Raw genomic sequence first — 21714 nt, 5'->3', positions numbered from 1 at the left:
TGGAACCCAGAAGTCAGTCACAGTGTCTGCCCTGAGGTTTGGGTAGAGTAAGGTCAGGAACTGGCATTAGTCTCAAGATCCCAGATCTGACAGTTCTTTTTACTGAGAAGACATTACTACAGAGTCGGCAGTTGATTACAGTTGACCCTTGAACAACATGGATTTGAACTGCCTCAGTCCACTTCTATGGTGAATTTTTTCAATAATTACATACTATACTGTAAATATATATTTTATTTTCCTAATAACGTTTTATTTTCTTTAGCTTACTTTAATGTAAAGATACAGTATACAAACAGTATACTACAAACAGTATAATACATACAGTATACAAACAGTGTCGGGCGGGGCGGCCTGCAGGGTCTCTGCTCCAGCTCCCCACATAAGAACGCAGGACATGGTGAGGCCAAAAAGGAACACCCACGGAGCCATAGGTAGGGGAGTCATACTACTATATTCTCGCTGGCGGCTGGGTTGGAGACACAGGAAGCAGGAGCCACACTGTTCGCAACCCTCACTGCACTGCTTGCAGGCTCAGCCACCATCTTCTTGCTAGCCCCCATTTGCTGCTAGCGTAGCCACAGCAGTTATATTAGTGGCCAATGGCTCACTGGTTACAGCTAACGGCCAACTAGCCACAGCTGATGGCCATCCAATCACAGTCGATGGCCATTTACTAGCTGAGCCAGCACCTTTCTATGTGAGGCTGAGAGCCTGGAAACTGCTCTCTGGGGCTCTGTCCCCACAAACAGTATAATACATACAACATAAAAAATATGTGTTGAGTGTTTATGTCATTGTTAAGTTTTCCCACCAAACATAGGCTATTAGTAGTTCAGTTTTGGGGGAGTCCAAAGTTGTAGGCAGATTTTTGACTGGGGGTGTGTGTTGTTCAAGGGTCTACTATATTTGCATAAGTAGGAAAAAAAAAACAACCCCCAGTGACTTAAGCACTCTATCTGCATTCTCAATCTTGTCATCTCATAAATTTGGGTTGCAGTGAACGTGGGTACAAAGAGGTACAAAGATGTGAGTAGGATAAAAACAAGGCACATATATATTTTACTTTGAATATCTGTAGGTCTTTTTGATGAGCAAAATTAAAAAGGATAGGACATGTATTCCCGCTGATAGAAAAGAGTAATTCCCTGTGGGAGAGGAGAGGAGAGGTGCAAAGAGAATAGCAGGCAGTTTATGGTGGACAGGCATCACCTCTAATACAGAACTTAGTACTGGGACCCAAATAGACAATAAGCCCTTATCACATGAACAGAAGAGGCTATGATTAAGTTGTTGTCTAAGAACATTAAAAGGAGTAAATCAGGAATCTAAACAGAACGTATTGTTGTGCCACAAATACGTTTAAGATGGCCTGGTTTTCATTCTTTCCCCTCGTCAGGGGATTTACAATTCTACTCGATGCTTCTTTCTTGCTATGCTGGTGCTTTTCTATACGAAGGCATGCCTGGACCTTCCAAACAGGTTGGAACCCAGGTTATGGAAGGCGCCAAGATTGTATTTCTTAGCTACTATAAGTCAACCTAAGACATTAGCAACAGCACACTTTAAAATACTGTGTCCATGGGGACAGCAGAGGTTTCTTCACAAAATAGTCTCTAGGCTGACGTTCCAAAAGGGCAGGTGGTGATGCTCGAGTACGAGAACCAAGGAAAGAATATGTTATGCCTTTGATTCTCCAAACCACCAGTCATTAGACCTAGTGAAGTTAGCTTATGCTGCCTCCCAGACACTTGTAACGAAGGCTTTGTCCGAAAAGATCTGGCATCAGCGAGTGGATTTCATCAAACCCGAAACGCCACAGCAAACTAGAGCTCTGGGCGGGAGCATCATCTAACTTTCCGATTGGTCCTACTGGCCTCCTTCAGGAGCTCATAACTGTCTTTCCCGGCGCATGCGCGTTACCCGCTTCCGGCCGAGGCGCCAGGTGTACCCGCCTTTCCGGCCCGGGTGGAATTCCTAACCCCACTTTCCTCGGCCTCGGTGTCTCCGTGTGCAATGACTCCGGACTCAATTCCCTTTCCCGAAGGGCCGCTCTTAAAGCTCCTACCCTTAGACGCTAGGGACCGGGGCACCCAGCGCTGTCGCCTGGGCCCGGCAGCCTTCCAAGCCTTGGGCGCGCACTTGGGCTCAGCGGTGGAGATCTCGCTGCCTGAGGGCGGCTCCTGCCTCTGCATCGCCTGGCCGCGGCGGGATGGAGCGGACGGCTTTCTGCAACTGGACCCACTGTGCGCGAGCCCGGGGGCGGCAGTGGGGGCGCCGGGGTCCAGGGGGAATCTCAGCCTGAGCCGCCTCCGCCTGGTGCCCTGCCCGCCCCTTCGGCGCCTCACCGTGTGGCCGGAGTTGCGGGAGCCCGCGGGCGCGCCCGGTGCCCCGAGTCCAGCCGTGGTGCTGGAGGCAGCGCAGGAGCTGCTGAGGAACCGACCGGTCTCCCGGGGCCACGTGGTGGTCGCTCCGCCGGACGCCCCCGGCCCGGTGGCCGCCCTGCACATCGTCAGCGGGGTGCCCGTCCCGGATCCGGCCGGGCTGGTCACCCCTCATACCAGCATCGGTCTCAGCGGGGTGCCTCCGTCGGAAGCTCAGCCGCAGCCCGAGGTGCCCTTGGGGGGCCTTTCCGAGGTGGCGGACTCGCTGCGGGAGCTCCTCTGCCTGCCACTCCGCTACCCCCGCACCTTGGCCGCGCTGGGGCTAGCCGTGCCCCGCGGGGTGCTCCTGGCGGGCCCTCCCGGGGTAGGCAAGACCCAGCTAGTGCGGGCCGTGGTCCGGGAGGCGGGCGCGGAGCTGCTGGCCGTGAGCGCCCCGGCGCTGCAAGGCAGCCGGCCCGGGGAGACCGAGGAGAACGTGCGACGCGTCTTTCAGCGCGCGCGGGAGCTGGCCAGCCGTGGGCCCACTCTCCTCTTCCTAGACGAGGTGGATGCCCTGTGTCCCCGGCGGGGCGGCCCACACCAAGCCCCCGAGAGCCGCGTGGTGGCCCAGGTGTTGACGCTGCTAGACGGCATCAGTGGGGACCGCGAGGTGGTGGTTGTAGGATCCACCAACCGGCCAGACGCGCTAGACCCAGCGCTGCGCAGACCTGGGAGATTTGACCGAGAGGTAAATAGGCCAGGCCAGTTAGCCCATTGTCCCTGGAACCTCGGCCTCTTGTGGCCCTGGTCGGCTTCCCCGAGGCGTTTGCCATTTAGGTTTGGAATTCCGCGAGGCTGGAGTGGGACTCTTTGTAATGCAGAGAACGCTCTATCCGTGTGTGATCTGTTAGCCAGGATCCGTTTTTTCCCAGAGTCAAATTGTTCTGACAAGCAAGGTGGCCATTAGGGATTAGTTTTGTTGTGCAGGTCCTGAAGATGAGTACTGTAATCAGTAACGTTAATTTTTAAGGGAACTAGGTCTGCTACAAGCGTGTTAAACTCTTAGGAATTTGGAGTGAGAATTTAAAGTGGAAAGATAGCTTAGAGATATAAATGTGTTAAAATAAAAGGGTGAAGGCAGGGAAGAAGCAAATCAGCAGACATTAACTTACCTGGATTTATTCATTCCTTGTCAGGATGCCAGCATCCTGTCCCACCGCTGAGAAAGTACCCACAATTGCTCCCTGAGTTGCCAGGAAGGTTGAGTATTAAAAGCTGTCCTATTTTATAAGATTCAGTCCTAAATTGATTTCTGTTAAATACTTTGAATTGGACTTTGTGGTAAGATTCTAAAGGAACAGATGATAATTGCACACTTGACTTAATCTGTTCTGATTTTGAGTGAATTTCTTCCTTGCACTGTCTAGTACCACTCTCCTGAATAAGCTCCATGAGCACCAGGACCTAGACTGTCTGGTTTACTGTTGTATCCTTGGCTCCTAGAACTTGGTACAGTATCAAAAAAATAACAAAAATCTGTTAAATGACATGTAATTTTCACTGTGCAGCTTTTTATCCATTGTTACTCTTCTGGAAAATTAGGATTTTCATATATTTAGAATCTTAAATTATGCTTAAGAGTACAGAATAATAGTTCCAAATATGCTGACTAAATTATTACACACTTTTGTGAAGATAAAAAATATTTTAAACTGTAAACTTTAATTTTTCTTTTTTTTTGCTCTGTATATAGGTTGTCATTGGAACTCCCACACTTAAACAGAGAAAGGAGATTCTACTAGTGATCACCTCAAAGATGCCCATCTCCAGTCAAGTTGATTTGAGCCTCCTTGCAGAAATGACAGTTGGCTATGTTGGCGCAGACCTGACTGCACTCTGTAGGGAGGCTGCCATGCACGCTCTGCTTCATAGTGAGAAGGTAGGAAACATTGATTTATGGCCATGGATGTTAATTTTTTTATTAATGTAAGAAATTAATTTGGGGGATTAAAAAAAGTGGTAAGTACTTTTTCTTGGCACTTCAGATACCTTCCACAACTGCTTTTTACAGATATTTTTACATCTGAAACATTTGAGAATATACTGCAGCCATGATCCCCCTTTAGCCTTGAAACTTAAGTGTATATTTCCTAAACACAAGGACTTTAACCAGAGTACAATTATCAAGGTAAGAAAATTAACACTGACACAATACTTTTACCTAATCTATGTAGACCTATCCAAATTTCACCATTCATCCCACTAATTTCCTTTAGCACAAAAATTTAAAAAGGAAAAAAAAATATTTTTAATCCAGGATTACACACTGCATTTAGTTGTCATGATTTCTTAATCTTTAACCTAGCACTATTCTTCAGTCTTTTTTTATGACTAACTTTTTAAGAGTACAGGTCAGTTATTCTGTAGAATAATCCCCAGTTTGAGTTTGACTAATGTTTCCTCATAATTTGATTCAGGTTTTATGCAAATCGCATATCACAGAAATGATACTATGTTCTTATTGCATCTATTAGATAGCAAATTATATCTCGTTGTTCTATTACTGGTGAAGTTAACTGTGATTTCTTGGATAAGGTGGTATCTCTGAGATTTCTCCATTGTCAAGATACTATTTTGCTCAGTTATTAATAAGTATCTTGTAGGGGAAAATAACCTTTTCTAACTCAGGAAAAGATTGGGTGCCTGGAATTTTATTGAAATTTGGCTTTAACATTCAAATCTTTAATTCATGACTACCTTTCTTAAAAATATGTAGGATATTAACTTAAATATAATAGTTTTCAATACTATGGATTGGAAAATCTGTTCACTTTGTATGTAGTAAGTAACCCTGAATTTCTAAACCCTTTCAGAAAAAAATTAATTTCAGCATGCTGTGGATTCTGGGACAAGGTTTTTAATCTGTTGTAACATTAAAATTGTCCTTTGAGCTTATAATTTTTAAAACCCAGCTTTAAGTTTGTTGAAACTATAAAAGGATGACTTATCATAATATTTGAAAACGTTTTTACCTAGATAATTTGTATCCTTCCTCATTTTCTTTTATTTTTACTCTTACACTGAATATGGGGAAGGAGTTATAATGAACTTATTAAGTCCTCATCTTCTGGGTTTAGAATCAAAACTGCTTGAAGATTTAATGATAAGTCCCATGTGTAAAGGTTTGAGAATATACGCCTTTTGAGGGGATGAAGAGAGTACCAGGGAACGGTAAAGGAGTTTTACATTTAGGATGCCCTCTGCTTTGAAGTTCCAGATTTGATCTTAAGCATTTTGGCTTAGGTGGACCAGCCAGCTGCTGCCATCCTAGGGTGGAGCCCACTGCTACTTGAGGAGGGGCCTGCCCAGGCACAGTTACCACAGGTGATGGCTGAGTTCATAAACAACCAGGGGAAGGAAGTGGAAGAAAGGCAAAAAGGAAGAAGGGACAGAGGCATCTGGAGAGGTACTGGCTCCATTTTTTTCTTCTTTCCCCCTCTAGGCAGCTGAGGGGCTGCTGCTGCCTCTCTCTGTGCCAGGGCAGACAAGGACACATTAAAGTTTGTTTAACTTTTCGTGAAATATTCCTGTTAAAGAATGAGAAATGTAGTTTAACACATACACATATACAGACAGAAGGGAAAGAATTTTATCTGCCTGAGAGGATTATGAGAATCAAGTGAAATAATATACACACAGTGATCTTGAAATATAAATGGGATTTTCAGATGTTAGTAGGTGTTACCTAAAAATTAATTAGTATTCAGTTACCCAACATCTGTTAGCCAGTAAAACAAACAAAACAAAAAAGCTATTTAAAAAAATTAATAGTGTTCTTTGTGAGAAATTAAACAAGATAAAAAAAATTATAAAAAAGTAATAATTGACTGAAATCTCATCTCCTGGAGATTATAATCATTAACATTTTTTACAAATGCTGTTCAGAACAGCTCTATATATACAGATTCACTTATATAATCTTACATAAATGGGATAAAATAGTTTGTTACTGAAAATAGGAATTTGGGGACAACTAAATGTTTAGAATTTGATAGAAGAGGTCAAATACTTAAATATAACACAGATATTACAAACAGAAATATAAGTTTGTAACTGTAACAAAAAACCTGCTTCACTAGAATGATTAAGGACATTGCAAGAAGCATTCTCCAAAATATAATCTTAGCGTGAATACTGCCTTTTTTAGCATGACATAAAACCTAATAGCCAAAAAGGAAATAATTTACCAATTTGACCATTTTGGAATGGCAACACAATAACTAAGAGCAAAGATAAGACATGAGACAGACTGGGAAAAATACGTTTAGCCCATGACAAAGACCAATTACCTTGATATAGAAAGAACTCTCACATGTCAATAAGAAAAGACCAACAATACAAGAGAAAATGGATAATAAGGTATGAACAGGTATTTGGCAGTAAAAGCATTACAGACAGCCAATAAACATGAAAAATTCTCACTTTTACTCTCCTTTTTTTAAAAAAATTTTTTGGGGAGTATTGGGGAACAGTGTGTTTTTCCAGGACCTATCGGCTCTAAGTCAAGTCATTGTTTTCAATCTAGTTGTGGAGGGCGCAGCTCAACTCCAAATCAAGTTGTTGGTTTTTTTTTCAATTTAGTTGTGGAGGGCGCAGCTCACTGGCCCTTTTGGGAATCGAACTGATGACCTGGGTGTCATGAGCACTGTGCTCTAACCGACTGAGCCAACTGGCAAACCCACGTTTACTCTCTTTAAAGATTAGTCTCTTTCTGTTCTTTTTTTAAACTTTGTATTTTGAAATAACTAAAACTTCAAGAAGAGTTGCAAGATAGAGAACTCCTGCTAAATCTTTTATCCAGATTCACCAATTTTTAATATTTTGCCTAATTAGCTTTATCGTTTCTCTCTCTCTCTCTCTCTGTATACATATTATTTTTTCTGAATCATTTGATGATGGGTTGCATACATCATAACCCATTATCCCTTAATATTTTAATGTCTATTTCCTAAGAATAAGGATGTTCTTGTGCACGACCACAATATGGTTAGGTATAGTCATATTCAGGAAATTTGACACTGATACAAAATGCTGTCAGTATGACAGTCCATGTTCTGATTTTGGTAATAGTCTCAATCTTTTTAGCATTTTTTTCTCTCCAGTACAGGCTCTAATCCAGGGTGATGTATTACACTTAGTTTTTAGTTTCATTTAATCTTGAACACTTCTGTGGCCTTTTTTGGGGGGTGGAGCAGGGTGTGAGACATTTGACATTGTCCTTTTTTAAAGATGCAGGTCAGCGATTTTATAGAATGCCTCTCAATTTGGGTTTGTCTAATGTTTCTTTACAGATTCAGGGGAAGCATACCTGTTGGGAGTACTACATAAGTGATAGTGTGTCCTTAGGGTCTCACATGTGGTGACATAAGATGTTCACTCTTCCTCAGTGATGATGCCCCTAATTGGTGACTGCCCTGATCAGCCAGTCAAGGTTTTGTCTAGTTTCTCCACTGTATGGCTGCTATTTTTCCCTTTGCAGCTAATAAGCCCTTGAGGAGGCTTCTTGAGATCATGCAGATATCCTGCTCTTTGTCAAACTTTCGTCCTATAGATTAGCATTCATTGAGGATTCTTGCTCAAAACAGCTTTACTATGATGTTTGCAAAAAAGGTGATTTTCTAATTCCTTTATTCCCTCTGCATCACTCTTGATTGAAGAAATTTTATCAACACAATAGTGAGCACCATTTCCTCTGTTACAGTGGCAGAAGTCTAAAAGTTTGGTAATGTCCAATGTTGGAGAGGTGTGGGGGAACAACAGCAGCTTCATATTATTGGTGCAGATTTTAGGACATTTTGATAATAGCTGTCACAACTGTAAATGTGCATACTCTTAAACCCTGTAATTCTATTTCGAGGACATTATTATGTAAAATACTTGACATGTGCGCAAGCACTTTCAGTTGTTTCAGCTTTGTTTTTAATAGCAAAAACCTGGAAACAACCTAATGTTCAATAGTAGGATGTAGTTAAATTATGGTACACTTACTGAGTAGTGTGTTATGCATTGTCAGAAAGAGTGAGGTAGAGCTGTATTAGTTGACATGAAAAGATTTCTAAGATAAGTGGGAAAAAGTACAAATTAATATGTACAGTATGCTCCCATTTGTGTATCTGTTTGAAAGGACACACATATGCTTATTATTATAAAACATATTGGGAGAATGAATACATAGGAAACTTGACGTCCTCTGAGGATGAATGTTGGGGTTGGGGGAGAGATTTAATTTTTTGTACCATGTATATAAATTTCTTTATAATAACAAACTAGATTTACAAATTCAAAAGAGGATTGTTAAAAAAGTAATTGTGCTTATGTATCACAAAAAAGTCCCACCTCATTTTGGGGTTGTGTTTGCTTTTTTGGGTGTATTTCTTCAGAACCAGGACACTCCGATGATTGATGAAACAGACTTCCTTGAAGCTTTTAAAAAGATTCAACCTTCATCCTTTCGAAGTGTCATTGGACTGATGGACATCAAACCTGTTAGCTGGGAGCAGATTGGTGGCCTTGAAGATGTAAAACTGAAGTTAAAACAGGTGAGATAGAGAATCTGCTTAAGCCAGTAGAATATTACAGTTCAAGTGTAATGCATTTATGATGAAAACAAGCTACACCACAACTGCTCTTCCTGCCATCACTAATTCGATCCTAACATCTAAATCCAGTGAGTATTTTTCAGTCCTTACTTAATTGGACTTCTATAGACATCATACTATTTTTCATACTTTCCTATCTCACCCTTTTTGTTTTTCTTTTGCTTTAGAGAGTTTATAATCTAGAACAAGGGTCAGCAAACTTCTACAAAGGGCCAGATAGTAAATATTTTAGGCTTTGTGGGCCATATAGTCTCTCTTGCAGCCACTTTCCTCTGCCGTCATAGCATGAAAGCAGCCACAGACAATATGGAACAAGTACTTGTATTCTTTTGAAACTTGATGGACACTGAAGTCATATAATTTTCACGTGATAAAATATTACTCTTTTGACTTTTTTTTTTTAGCATTTAAAAATGTAAAAATGATTCTTAGTTCAGGTGCTATACAAGTACAGGTGGTGGGCCTTTGTTTGTCCCGGGACTGGTAAAAACACAACATTGTAATATACTAAACAGTCAGTATGGCCTGGATGGCTACTTGATACTGATTCTCACAGTGGATGTTGGGGAACACAGCTCCCCAGATCCTCTTGCCTGCATTGCCGTTTCAGAAATTGATTTTGCCAGTTTACCTTTGGGTGATCCTGCCATAAGGAACTAGGTTTCTCTAAGCACACACACAAAAGACTGATTTATGAGTATCCATTGTAATTTATTCATCTTAACCGGGAGCTGTATCTATGGTGAATCCTGGCCTCCCTGTGTGCATGGATAAGCCCATTTATAATATGCCCTAATTTTCTACATGCATTGTCTTCATTTAATCTTCACAAAACTCGTGAGAGATTAGCCACACCTTCCTATTGGAAACACTTTAACTTTGAGATGTTAAGCTTTCCTGCCTTTCTGAACACTCCTCTCCTGTATCTTAAATGTTAGTGCTCCAAGCTCCTGGGCATCTTTTTTTTTTACATTCTGTGAGTGAGTCCATGATCTCAGAGTCCAAGGCTTCATCTGTCCCCTGAAACTGGTTAACTCAAAATTTTTATATCCAGCTCAGACAGCTCTTAATGATCATCAGAACTAACTAGCTGCCTGCCTACTGCACTACTTCCAGGGATCTCAACGTTCAGCTAATCAGTTCCACCCCCACAGCTAGATTCCCTACGTCAGTGAGTACAGCCAGCTGCCCCATACCCTAAGTCAGAAAGCTCTCCTCTAAATTCATGGGGTCATGTCGTTTGTGCATGTTAATATCCCCTCTGGATTTATTAGGTTGGTGCAAAAGTAATTGCGGTTTTTGCAATTATTTTTAACCTTTTAAACCACAATTACTTTTGCACCAACCTACTAGAACTAGTCCCTGTGTAAAATACAGTTAGTTATATTTTATGTTTCAGATCTATCCTTTCCACATCATTGCCACTGCCTGTGGCACATCCAGCCTCATTACTTTTGCAGTCTCAATCATTGCAAGAGACTTCTAACTGCTTCCAGTCTCCCTGTTTCCAGTTTCATTTCTTTCTAGTCCGTTGCCCATACTGCTTCCTCCATATTGCCTAAAATGTTCAAGGCCCATTGTGATCTGACTCCTCCCTCCACTTCAAGTTCATTGCTCCTTGCTTCCCCCATCCTCCCCTCTGTTCTTTCTTACTGTTGGCAGAACGAATTAGATGGTTTCATGTGTCTCTGTATATAACGTTCCCTGTCTGTGGAATGCCCTCCTCTGGCCTGGTTGTTAGTTTACAAGCCTGTCTCCCCAACTAAAATATGAGTTCCCTAGGTGCAGAGGTCTTGTCTTATTCCTGTTTTGTGAGTGACAGCATATCAATAGTTGAGAACTTGTGCCCTTGATCTACACTGCCTTGGGGTCAGTCTTAGTTCTGCTTCCTCACGGGAATAAGACTTGGGGAAGTTACCTAACTTTCTAAGCCTGAGTTTCAACATCTGCAAAATTATGATAATAAAACTACCTCAGAGGTAGTGAAGACTTATTTACTATTCAGTTAACTTTTTTTGAATGCCTACTTTGTGAAGGTACTATTCTGGGTGCCGGGGATTTAGAGGTGAACTTCGCTTACATTCTAGCAGGAGCAGAATGACAAACCCAACATGGAAAATAATAATTCCAGATAGCGAATGGATAAGTGCTCCAAGAATAAAAAGATGGGCAGGGAGTAACATAGAGTGCCTAGGAGGAGGAGGATCTGCTTTAATTAGAGTTGTTAGGGAAGATCTCTCTGAGGAAATGACATTTGAGCCGAGACCCGAATGATGAGGGGAGCCACACAAAGTCTTGAGGGAGTGTTCAGGCAGAGAGAACAGCAGGAAAAGGCACCGAGATGGGAATGGACTGGGGTATTTGGGCAATAGTCAGGTTATGTGAGGCCTTGTAAGCAGTGGTCAGTAAGGGTTTTGGATTTGGAATTCATCCTAATTCTGATGGGAAGTAATTGAAGGATTTTAAGCAGGAAGTGAATGTGACCTGACTTAGGTTATAACATCTTAACATCTTGGCTGCTGTGTGGAGAATGGACTGCATTTCCAGTTCATAATAGGTACCTGAGAATTGTTTGAAGGAACACATGAATTTACTGAATTATTTAATGTTTTATTGTTGTACTAAAATAGTTGTTTCTTTTTGTGTACTTTTAGAGCATTGAATGGCCTCTGAAATTCCCTCGGGAATTTGTTAGGATGGGCCTGACACAACCAAAGGGAGTTCTCCTGTATGGTCCTCCTGGATGTGCTAAAACCACCCTGGTGAGGGCCCTGGCCACAAGCTGTCGTTGCTCTTTTGTTTCAGTGAATGGAGCTGATCTCTTTTCACCTTTTGTTGGAGATTCAGAAAAAGTCTTGTCTCAGGTTTGTCTGTTTATTTTTCCCCTGTATAGTTAAGTTTACTTTTGCATTTTCATTTCACGCCTTAAGGATAAATGTTATTTTTAAAAATGTAACTGGCTTTTTTTTATTAGAAAGTTATATGTATTTGTTTATAGAAAATTTAGAAAATATAGAAAAATGTAAATAAATCCTGCATAATCCCTCTACCCTACATTAACATTTTGGTGAATGTTAACATTTTGGTGAATTTCTTTTGTCTATTTCCTTGAGCAGGAGTTATATCTTTTTTTTTTTTTTTTCAGATTTTATTGGGGAAGGGGAACAGGACTTTATTGGGGAACAGTATGTACTTCCAGGACTTTTTCCAAGTCAAGTTATTGTTCTTTCAATCTTAGTTGTGGAGGGCGCCATTCAGCTTCAAGTTGTTGTCCTTTCGGTCTTAGTTGCAGGGGGCGCAGCCCACCATCCCTTGCAGGACTCGAGGAGTTGAACCGGCAACCTTGTGGTTGAGAGCCCACTGGCTCATATGGGAATCAAACCGGCAGCCTTCGGAGTTAGGAGCACGAAGCTCCAACCTCCTGAGCCACTGGGCCGGTCCAGGAGACATATCTTCATCATGATTTTTTCTAACTTAACATTATCACTTTAAAAATTCTATAAAATTGGGGGCCAGCCCGGTGGCTCAGGTGGTTAGAGCTGCGTACTCCTAACTCCGAAGGCTGCTGGTTCGATTCCCACATGGGCCAGTGGGCTCTCAACCACAAGGTTGCCAGTTCGACTCCCCCAAGGGATGGTGGGCTGTGCCCCCTGCAACTAGCAACGGCAACTGGACTTGGAGCCGAGCTGCGCCCTCCACAACTAAGACTGAAAGGACAACTTGAAGCTGAATGGCACCCTCCACAACTAAGATTGAAAGGACAACAACTTGACTTGGAATAAAGTCCTGGAAGTACACACTGTTCCCCAATAAAGTCCTGTTCTCCTTCCCCAATAAAATCTTAAAAAAAAAAAATTATATAATATTAAATATTCTTTGAAAATACAATTTTTAACCCCAACATAATACTCCATTGTTACTTGTTTTATTAATTTCTCAATTCTTAAACATTTAGACATTTTTCTTTTCACATTTTCAAAATTATAAATAGTAATGTAGAAAACATACCTTCACATGAATAAGGCATAATGTATAGCTTTTTATATTTTTATTTTCCTAATGAAAGGTCTTTCGACAAGCAAGAGCAAATACTCCAGCAATTGTGTTTTTGGATGAAATTGATTCAATCTTGGGCTCACGGTCAATCAGCAAAACGGGATGTAATGTTCAAGAGCGTGTTCTTTCTGTTCTCCTGAACGAATTAGATGGTGTTGGACTGAAGACTATAGAGAGAAGAGGAAGTAAATCAGATCAACAGGGTAAATACAAGGAGCTGAAAAAAAATGAAGAGGTATTTATTAGCCAGCATACACCCAAAATCCAGGTCAACATTAAATAGAATGCATCTACATTCGCTTTTTCTGTGCTGGATTCATCTCATAGAAAGAATTATATTCATTTCAATTTGACTGATAGGATTTTTACAAAGCTGATGAAATTGTGATTTAGCTGGGAAGGAAGAGGTAAATTTTCTAATATCTTAGCTATATGTGAATGTGAATTTTATCTATCCTAAGATTTAGAAATACAACTTTACATATTGCTAATGAGGAAGGGAATTTCTTTATATTTCTATATCATGAAAAACTAGTGTTCATCCCTTTCTAAAATTTTTTATGTTAAACAAAACATTATTTCCAGTAATCTTAGTAACTGAAAACTTCTAGTTTCCTTGAGGAGTGGACTTCCTTGGTTAAAATGAAGTTAAAATGACCTTTGGAAGTCCCTTCCTCTTTTCTGAGTCTTCAGATAGAGTTTGGTATCCTTAAATAATCCCTGACAGATGATATTTTTTTTAAATTTCTTTCGTGTTATTAGTTATTTCCCAATTTTAAAATTGTTCCATGGAAGGAGACTCTTATAACTCCTTAGGAACATGTGCCACTAGAATTCGAAAGGACCCATGAAGTTCTCTAATCAAATCTCCTCATAATGCAGAAATTCCTTCTACAACATTGAGAGGTGTTTACCCAGCCTCTGCCAAAAATACTTGCAGATATGGGGAACTCACTGCTTTGAGAGATCACATTTCTGGAAAACTACTATGATTATTTAGTTTAACAAACAATTTTGAATGCCTAGTGTGTGAGGCCTTGTCCTGGTTGCTTTTAGATATTTCTTCTCTGCATCCAGGATTTGCATACCTGTAACTTATGTTTATTGTCATATTTCTGCCTCAGGAAAGAAAAATAAATAAAAAGTGAAGTAAATCTCCCTCTTCAATTACATGAGAGCCACGACTTTTCACAGCCATACATCTCTACATGCTAGTCATATGCTTCTGTCTTTTCAAGTCATTCAGTTTAATTGTAATCTTTCACTGGGGCTCAGGTACCAGATAGATGTTTTCTGCTGTGAAGTAAAGCTTTTCATCAGTTATCACGTGAAGAGATGTCTTGCACGATTGGCTGCTCCCTTTACCATGTGCACAGTAGCTCTTTGATTACTAATTTGTTTCTGGGGTACCTTGATATTGAGAAGGTAGTCTGGATACGAGGTATAAGCATTCCAGTCCCAAAAAAGGTATCCCTATTTAAAAACTAATGGACCTTATGATTTTTAATTTAAAAATATTTAATAATTAACAATTTATTGATATTACTTTGTGTTGTGTGTTTTCCCTCAGTTAGAGTTTCAAGAAATTTTTAATCGAAATGTCATCATTGTTGCGGCAACAAATAGACCTGATGTGTTAGATAATGCCTTGTTACGGCCTGGGAGATTAGATAAGATTATTTATATTCCACCTCCAGATGAAAAGGTAATCAGTATATACATTTACTCTGTGTGAACATTCGTAGTAACACATCGGTTTTTGAGCTATAAGGAGCCCAGCACAATTGAATCCCAAAGTGGATGTGAGTGAACATAGTGTGTGTCATACAGTGGGCTCTGCATTCTTCCCTTGCCTGGTGGCCCTTCATAAATCATTTCGCTCTGCTTTTGCTGAGTATTCTGGCCCTGTTTTCAGAGAAACATAAGCCTAAAAGTAGGGTAGTTATTTAGTGAGTTTACTGAGTTGAGTAGATACAACTCAGTAAACTCATTGAAATAACTACCTTACTTTTGCAACTAGAATGAAGCAATCCTAAAGTATTAAAAGGGGTTAAAGAGTTTTAGAGATTATCTCGGTCACATCCTTATTTCACAATGGAGAAATCTGAGATTATAGAGATTACACAATATATTCACAGCCAAAGAAGCAGTGAATTCTTTGCCCTTAACATCCGGAGCCACTGGCAAGGAGTGGTAAAAGACAGAATGAATTTTTTTCCTTCCTTGGGCTTTTATCAAGTTTTGAAGGAAAAACAAAAAATTTTAAATGTCTATTTTTAAATTGTGTCTGATAGCTCATGTATTTACTTTTAAACATGTCTGATGGTATTGTTTGTACCCAAAAGAGAGATTCATCATGTCTGTAAAAGAGATATATCTGTGGTTGGCTATTTTAAAAATTAAATAAAAAATACTAAAATTTTATCATGATGTTATTTTTACTATTGTCATATGAGCCATTAATGAGTTAATTCTTGGTACTTCTTCAGAAGTGATTCTTATTGTTTGCGTCTTAAATATACTTTCTCTATGATAGGAAACTCTTGAAATGTTTTAATATAGCATTATGTCAAACATAAATGTTACAAGATTATAAACATTTTTTATTTTGTTCCAGGGCAGGCTTTCTATTTTGAAAGTCTGTACAAAAAACATGCCAGTGGGGCCTGATGTTTCTTTAGAAAAGCTAGCAGCAGAAACCTGTTTTTTCTCTGGTGCTGATCTTGGAAACCTCTGTAAAGAAGTAAGTTAATTAGTGAAGAAACCTATGGTTCAAAACATTTCTTCATTTATTCAGATCTTTGTTCACTTGGCAGTATTCACTGAAAGACGTCTGTGTGGCAGGGACCACGTGAGATGAAACAGACAGATGTGGCCTCTTCCCTTACAGAGCTTACAGATTGATGGGGTTGTGCAGAGACGCAAATCATAATACTGAATTGGCAGTTGAAAATATGCAGTGATTTGGGGAACTTTAGGGTGCTGTGGAAGAACCTAGGAAGAACACCAACCCAGACTTGGGTGTCATAGAAGGCTTTCTAATAGAGGCTGTGTGTAAACTGAAATTGGAGGATGATGAGGGAGTTAGGCTAAGGGAGGGAAGAGGAGTGTTTGAGGCAGAAGGAATAAAATTTGCAGACGATTGGAAATAAGAAATGACGTGACAATATTGAAGAGGTGGACAATGGCCAGACCACACAAGTCCTTAAGTCACTTTAAGGCATTTAGCCTTTATTTTGAGGGCAAAAGAAGCCGTTGTAGGTTTTTCCATTTTCTATAAACTTTTAAAAAATAAAACATAAGGATACAGCTTGTTGAATTAATGTAAAGTGAACACACTTGTATAACCACCACTTGGGTTGAGAAAGAACGTTCAACATCCCAGAAACTTCCCTTGGTCCTTCCTACTCTCTGTCCCAAAGGGAACCACTTTCCTGAACATTTGGGTTACTACTTTTTTGCTATTATGAATTATGCTGTATGAACAACCTTGTACATTGGTATACATGTATGTATGTCTATTTCGTGTATGTATATACCTACACAGAGAATTTCACAGAGTGAGTGTTTGATCTGTTCCTCTATGATCAGTGCTGTGTCCTGTTTAGAAACTCCTGCTTTGAGGTTAGGAAGATAGTCTCTCATCTTGAAAATACATATATGGGCTCATAATGTGTATATTATTCTGCAATTTGCTTTTTCTGTTTTCCCATTTAAGGCTGGAGTTTAATGTACAAGAAAAGATGGTCTATTAAGAGGACTTTTAAACACTTTAACTTTTTAGCCTAATGTTTTTGGAGTCATGAATATTGGAATTCTGTGAAGTGAGGCTGCGATTTTTGTATTCAGGCTTTAAAGTATTACCATATATTATAAAGCAAGAATGAAGCAAATTAATTATTTCCTATTGTTTGTGTCTCGTAGGCAGCTTTGCTGGCTCTGCAAGAAAATGGACTAGAAGCAACCACAGTGAAACAAGAGCACTTTCTAAAATCACTTAAGACTGTAAAACCGTCCTTAAGTCACAAAGATTTGACTGTATATAAAAACTTATTTCAGAACCAAGGATTTTCTAACTTAGAGGATATTTAAAAATTACTTTACATACCTGCTCAAGGATTAATTGAAATGTGCTATAGTTTGCAGCTTCACACTTTTAGAGTTTGTGTGCATGTTATTTCCTGTAAATAAAAACACTGTACCTGATGAGCTAAGATTCATCTTATTTCTAAAAGGTCTATTAAAAAATACCATAATTTAGAAAGAAAGTATATGTATGTGTGTTAATTTTGTAGTGGGTGGTATTTTTGTTTGTTTGATTACTTTTTAAAGCTTTATTTTGAAATAATTTCATACTTCCAGAAAAGTTGCAAGAACAGTACAAAGAACTATGCTCTTAACCTGGATTTACCAATTTTTAATATTTTGCTGTATGCTGAACTACAGACGGACCTCATTTTATTGTGCTTCACTTTATTGTGCTTCACAGTTGTTGCATTTTTCACAAATTGAAGGTAAGACCCTCTACCAGTTCGCTTTATTATGATACTTGCTTTATTACAGTGATCTGGAACCGAACCTATCATACCTCTGAGGTCTGCCTATATTTAAGAACAGATGTTATACTTAATGTCCCTTTATGCCCTTAATAATTTAATGTATATTTCTTAAAAATAAGCTAATTTTCTTATATGACCACAGTTCATTTATCAAATTCAGGAAATTGAACATTGATACAATATTTTAATTTATCGTCTCACGATTTTCATCCGTTGTGCCAACAGGAATTTTTTTCCTATTACAGAATCTAGTCTAAGATCTTACATTCCATTTAGTTGTTCTGTCTCCTTACTCTAAAGAACCTCTTTTAACAGTTCCTCTGAAACAGGAAAGAGTAAGGAGCCTCTGAAACAGTTCTTCAGTCTTTTTTGTTCTTTCTTTTTTTTAAAGCATTCTTTTTTTTTATTGCAGAATATTGGGGAACAGTGCGTTTCTCCAGGGCCTATCATCTCCAAGTCGCTGCCCCTCAATCTAGTCGTGGAAGGCGCAGCCCAGCTTCAAGTTCAGTTGCCTTCTCAATCTCTAAGTGCCTTCAAGTTCAGTTGCAATCATGGGATTGCAGCCCACCATCCCATGCAGGAATTGAACCAGCAACCTTGTTGAGAGCTCGGGCTCCAACCAACTGAGCCATCTGGCTGCCCCTCCGGTAGCTCAGCTGCCGCTAGTTATCTTTCAGTCTAGTTGTGGAGGGCACTGCTCACCAGCCCATGTGGGAATCAAACCGGCAACCCTGTCATTCAGAGCTCGCGCTCTAACCAACTGAGCCATCCAGCCGCCCCCTCAATCTTTGTTGACCTTGACATTTTTGAAAAGTACAGACTAATTTTATAGAACAATTGGTTCCTGATTAGTGTTTGTCTGATAGCGTATCATGATAAATTCAGGTTATGCATCACCAGTGGAGCAAGATGTAAGTGCTGTCATGTCCTCAGAAATCAAGCTGAAGAAGGCATGTGATGTCTATATCATTGGTCATGTTCATTTTAATCACTTTATGGTATTGTCCAGTTTCTCCACTGTATAGCTACTACTATTTCCTTTTGTAATTATAAGTATTTTTTAAGGAGATAAATTATATGTGCGTTTTTATTTTCCTTCGTTACAAAAGTAATTAGAATGCTAGAAAATGTAGATAACATAAAGAAATCACTTGGGTATTTAACCTACCAGTCCCTTATGTTTGTATAAATAAGACACGGTACTGTGTAACTTTTCTCACCTAATAATACCTGGTAAGCATTAAGCAAAACATCACTATTTTTGGATTAAGGAAAAGACCTGTCTTACTTATAGGTATAATATGTAATTCAACTAAAATTATTATAACAAACCAACTCCTCGTTTATTAGTAGGGAAAATACCTAGAAAACTCATTAGAATTCTGACAGCTTTCATTCATGTTCTCTTATCAGTCATTGATTTTATAGGTCAAGGCAACTTTATACCTTTGCCATTCCTAGGCCTGAGGCACTCTAGCTTGAACCCCCTAACTCAGATTCCAGCTGTAGGACCCTTGTTTTTTCCTAGAAAAAGTTTCTAGCGGTCAGGCTGGAAATGTAGTACCCATACTTTGGTTAGAGGCTGAATTTTGATTTGGAAATGTCTTTTTAAATTGTAACTACAACTTCTCAACAGAATTTTGGAAACCTGCTGAGGACAAAAGCCATGAGCTTCCTGTCATTGAAATACTCAACAAATGATTAAATCAGATCAAGGATTTCTTTGACTCAGTCTTTTTTTTCCATTCATTTATTTTTTTTAGTTACTAGATTTGTTGGGGTAACTGGTTAATAACATAAATTTCAAGTGTATAACTTTATAATACAATATCTGTATACTCTATTGTGTGCTCACCACCTGAAACCTAGTCTCCTTCTGTCACCATGTATTTGACCCTCTACCCTCTTCATCCACCCCACTTCCCCTCTAGTAACCACCAATTTGTTGCTTTGACTCAGTTTTAAAGTGATTTGAGGATGACTCTGGGTAACTTCCAAAAGCTGTTCATAATTGGTGAAAAATTAAAACACTTCAGCTTCTAAGCACTTAGGAAGTATGAATAGCTTTCCTAATACATTGAGCTCAAATTTCTTTTTGAGCCACAGAACGATATATTATTACACCCCCAGACCTGACAAAACTTAGCAAATCCAGTATTTGCTAAATGTGGCAGCCACTGTATGGGCAGAAGGAATTTCAACAAAAAATACCTAATAAAATTTTTTTCTTATAAAGCCTGAGCTGGGCTGATTAAAATCTAAGTAAATTCCTGGAGTGGGAACCAAAGAGTCATGGTTCTATGTCCCTGCAACCCTGGGTTGTAGCAGCTAGAGAACATTCTATAAGTTTCTGACAACTGGGGTGGGGAGAGGAAGCTCCCCCAAAGGATTATGGCTTTGGAGCGCCACAGAGGGTGAAGTGTCGTTGAGGGGCTGCCAGGTTTGAAAGGTGGAAGTTGTGCCTGCTAGTTATGCTCGGAAAGACCAGACTACATACTGACCTTGCATCTCCACGAATTCAATGAATCTGGGCATTAACTTAGAGGGGAAAGTGGCTTTCTGAGTCTAAGTCTCATTGCTGCAATGAAAATAAGCAGACCTTAAAGGTTATATGGGCACATTATAACTATACATGTACAATATGTGAATTTTTAAAATGTTCTCTGATCATTTTCAAACAAAAATAGAATACCTAACATCTCGGTTGAATAATATTTCACTAAATTTGCTTTATTTGTTTTTTTTCTTAACTTTTTTTTTTTTAATTGGGGAAGGGGAACAGGACTTTATTGGGGAACAGTGTGTACTTCCAGGACTTTTTTCCAAGTCAAGTTGTTGTCCTTTCAATCTTAGTTGTGGAGGGCACAGCTCATCTCCAGGTCCAGTTGCCGTTGCTAGTTGCTAGTTGCAGGGGGCGCAGCCCACCATCCCTTGTGGGACTCCAGGAATTGAACTGGCAGCCTTGTGGTTGAGAGCCCACTGGCCCATGTGGGAATCGAAGCGGCAGCCTTCGGAGTTAGGAGCGTGGAGCTCTAACCGCCTCAGCCACCGGGCCGGCCTTCATTTGTTTTTTAACTAAAGTATTTTAAAGTAAATCCTAGACTTAGGGGCAAGCTGTCTGCGACTTGGGAGCTGGAAGATGTGTGGAGCCAAAGGCAAAGTAGACATGTTTTATTTACAGGCTTTTTGGGACACAACCAGGGGTTTCTCACTGCTGCATACAGCTGGACATTCTCAGGTTACAACTGGCAAGCAGCAGCAGTCTCATAACTCATCAGCCCACAGCAGCAGCAGCCCCTCATAAAATGGCCCGTCGGAGACAAAAGCGGCTCACAGCCAAGGTGTTGACATGAGTATTTACAGTAGACACCATCGAGATGGATGGCGGCTGCGCAGCATTCCATCTTATTGGAAAAACTGGCTGCTGGTCGGGGTCACCAGCTGACCCGGGCAGGAAAGCCTGACTGGCTCTATTTTCCCTACAGAAGTATCTCATGTTAATCCAGCCAATTGGCAAAATTCTCCAGTTAAAGCTCTGGAGTTACACAGTAAGAACCCTTGTCAGAATAAGTGGGTGAGAAGCTACATTTATGGTCTGCCTTATGTAAAAGAAATTTTTGCAACTAATAATTACTATTTCATTGAATGCCTATTATAAGTAAGACAGAATGCTGTGTGCTCTAATGCATTCTAAGCTTATTTTTCAACTCCCTCCTGAGTTAGGTTTGTCCTCAGTTTACAGCTATATAAACTGAGACTCATAAGGTTAAGTAGTTTCCTGAAGTCAGTCAGCTAATAAAGTATGGCAGGCACCGGCTCTGAATCAGGTCCGTCTGAACGCAAAGCCCATGTCTAGAACTAAGATGGAGTTGAAACAGAGCTGCGTCTGGCCCTTTCCAGAAAAACTTAAGATGTTCCCATTTTTAACGTTAACTCATAGCTTGAACTTCAGTTTTAAAATAATTGTGTTTAAAAACTTTTTAAATAACTGAGCTTATTTGCTTGGCTTAATCACAATAGCTAAGAGCAGGATGCCGCAAGAGCAGTGGTGATGAGTACCAGACAGATCTGGTACTG

At 39.9% G+C, this 21714-nt stretch overlaps 1 protein-coding gene across 4 annotated transcripts; it reads left to right on the top strand.

Moving 5' to 3' along the window:
• Nucleotides 1–1009: 1009 nt before the first annotated feature.
• On the top strand, nt 1010–18168 carry SPATA5L1 (spermatogenesis associated 5 like 1). Of its 4 annotated transcripts, XR_004423313.1 has the most exons (9): nt 1022–3111; nt 4117–4302; nt 8804–8962; nt 11677–11886; nt 13089–13313; nt 14649–14783; nt 15696–15821; nt 17003–17592; nt 18050–18168. XR_004423313.1 is itself a non-coding variant. In XM_033109590.1 (8 exons), exons 1-8 carry the CDS (start codon nt 2017–2019, stop codon nt 17168–17170), a joined length of 2268 nt encoding a protein of 755 aa, XP_032965481.1. In that variant the 5' UTR covers nt 1018–2016; the 3' UTR covers nt 17171–17346. The 4 variants fall into 4 exon arrangements, 2 of the variants coding, with proteins under 2 accessions (XP_032965481.1, XP_032965480.1); XM_033109590.1 differs by lacking the exon at nt 18050–18168 and having other exon boundaries at nt 1018–3111; nt 13089–13281; nt 14653–14783; nt 17003–17346; XM_033109589.1 differs by having other exon boundaries at nt 17003–18162.
• Nucleotides 18169–21714: the final 3546 nt, after the last annotated feature.

The sequence above is a fragment of the Rhinolophus ferrumequinum genome, chromosome 6, assembly GCF_004115265.2.
Source record: "Rhinolophus ferrumequinum isolate MPI-CBG mRhiFer1 chromosome 6, mRhiFer1_v1.p, whole genome shotgun sequence".
NCBI classification, from domain to species: domain Eukaryota; kingdom Metazoa; phylum Chordata; class Mammalia; order Chiroptera; family Rhinolophidae; genus Rhinolophus; species Rhinolophus ferrumequinum.
The sequence above is the reverse complement of the archived record's forward strand: the minus strand, read 5'-3'. Positions and strand labels throughout refer to the sequence as shown.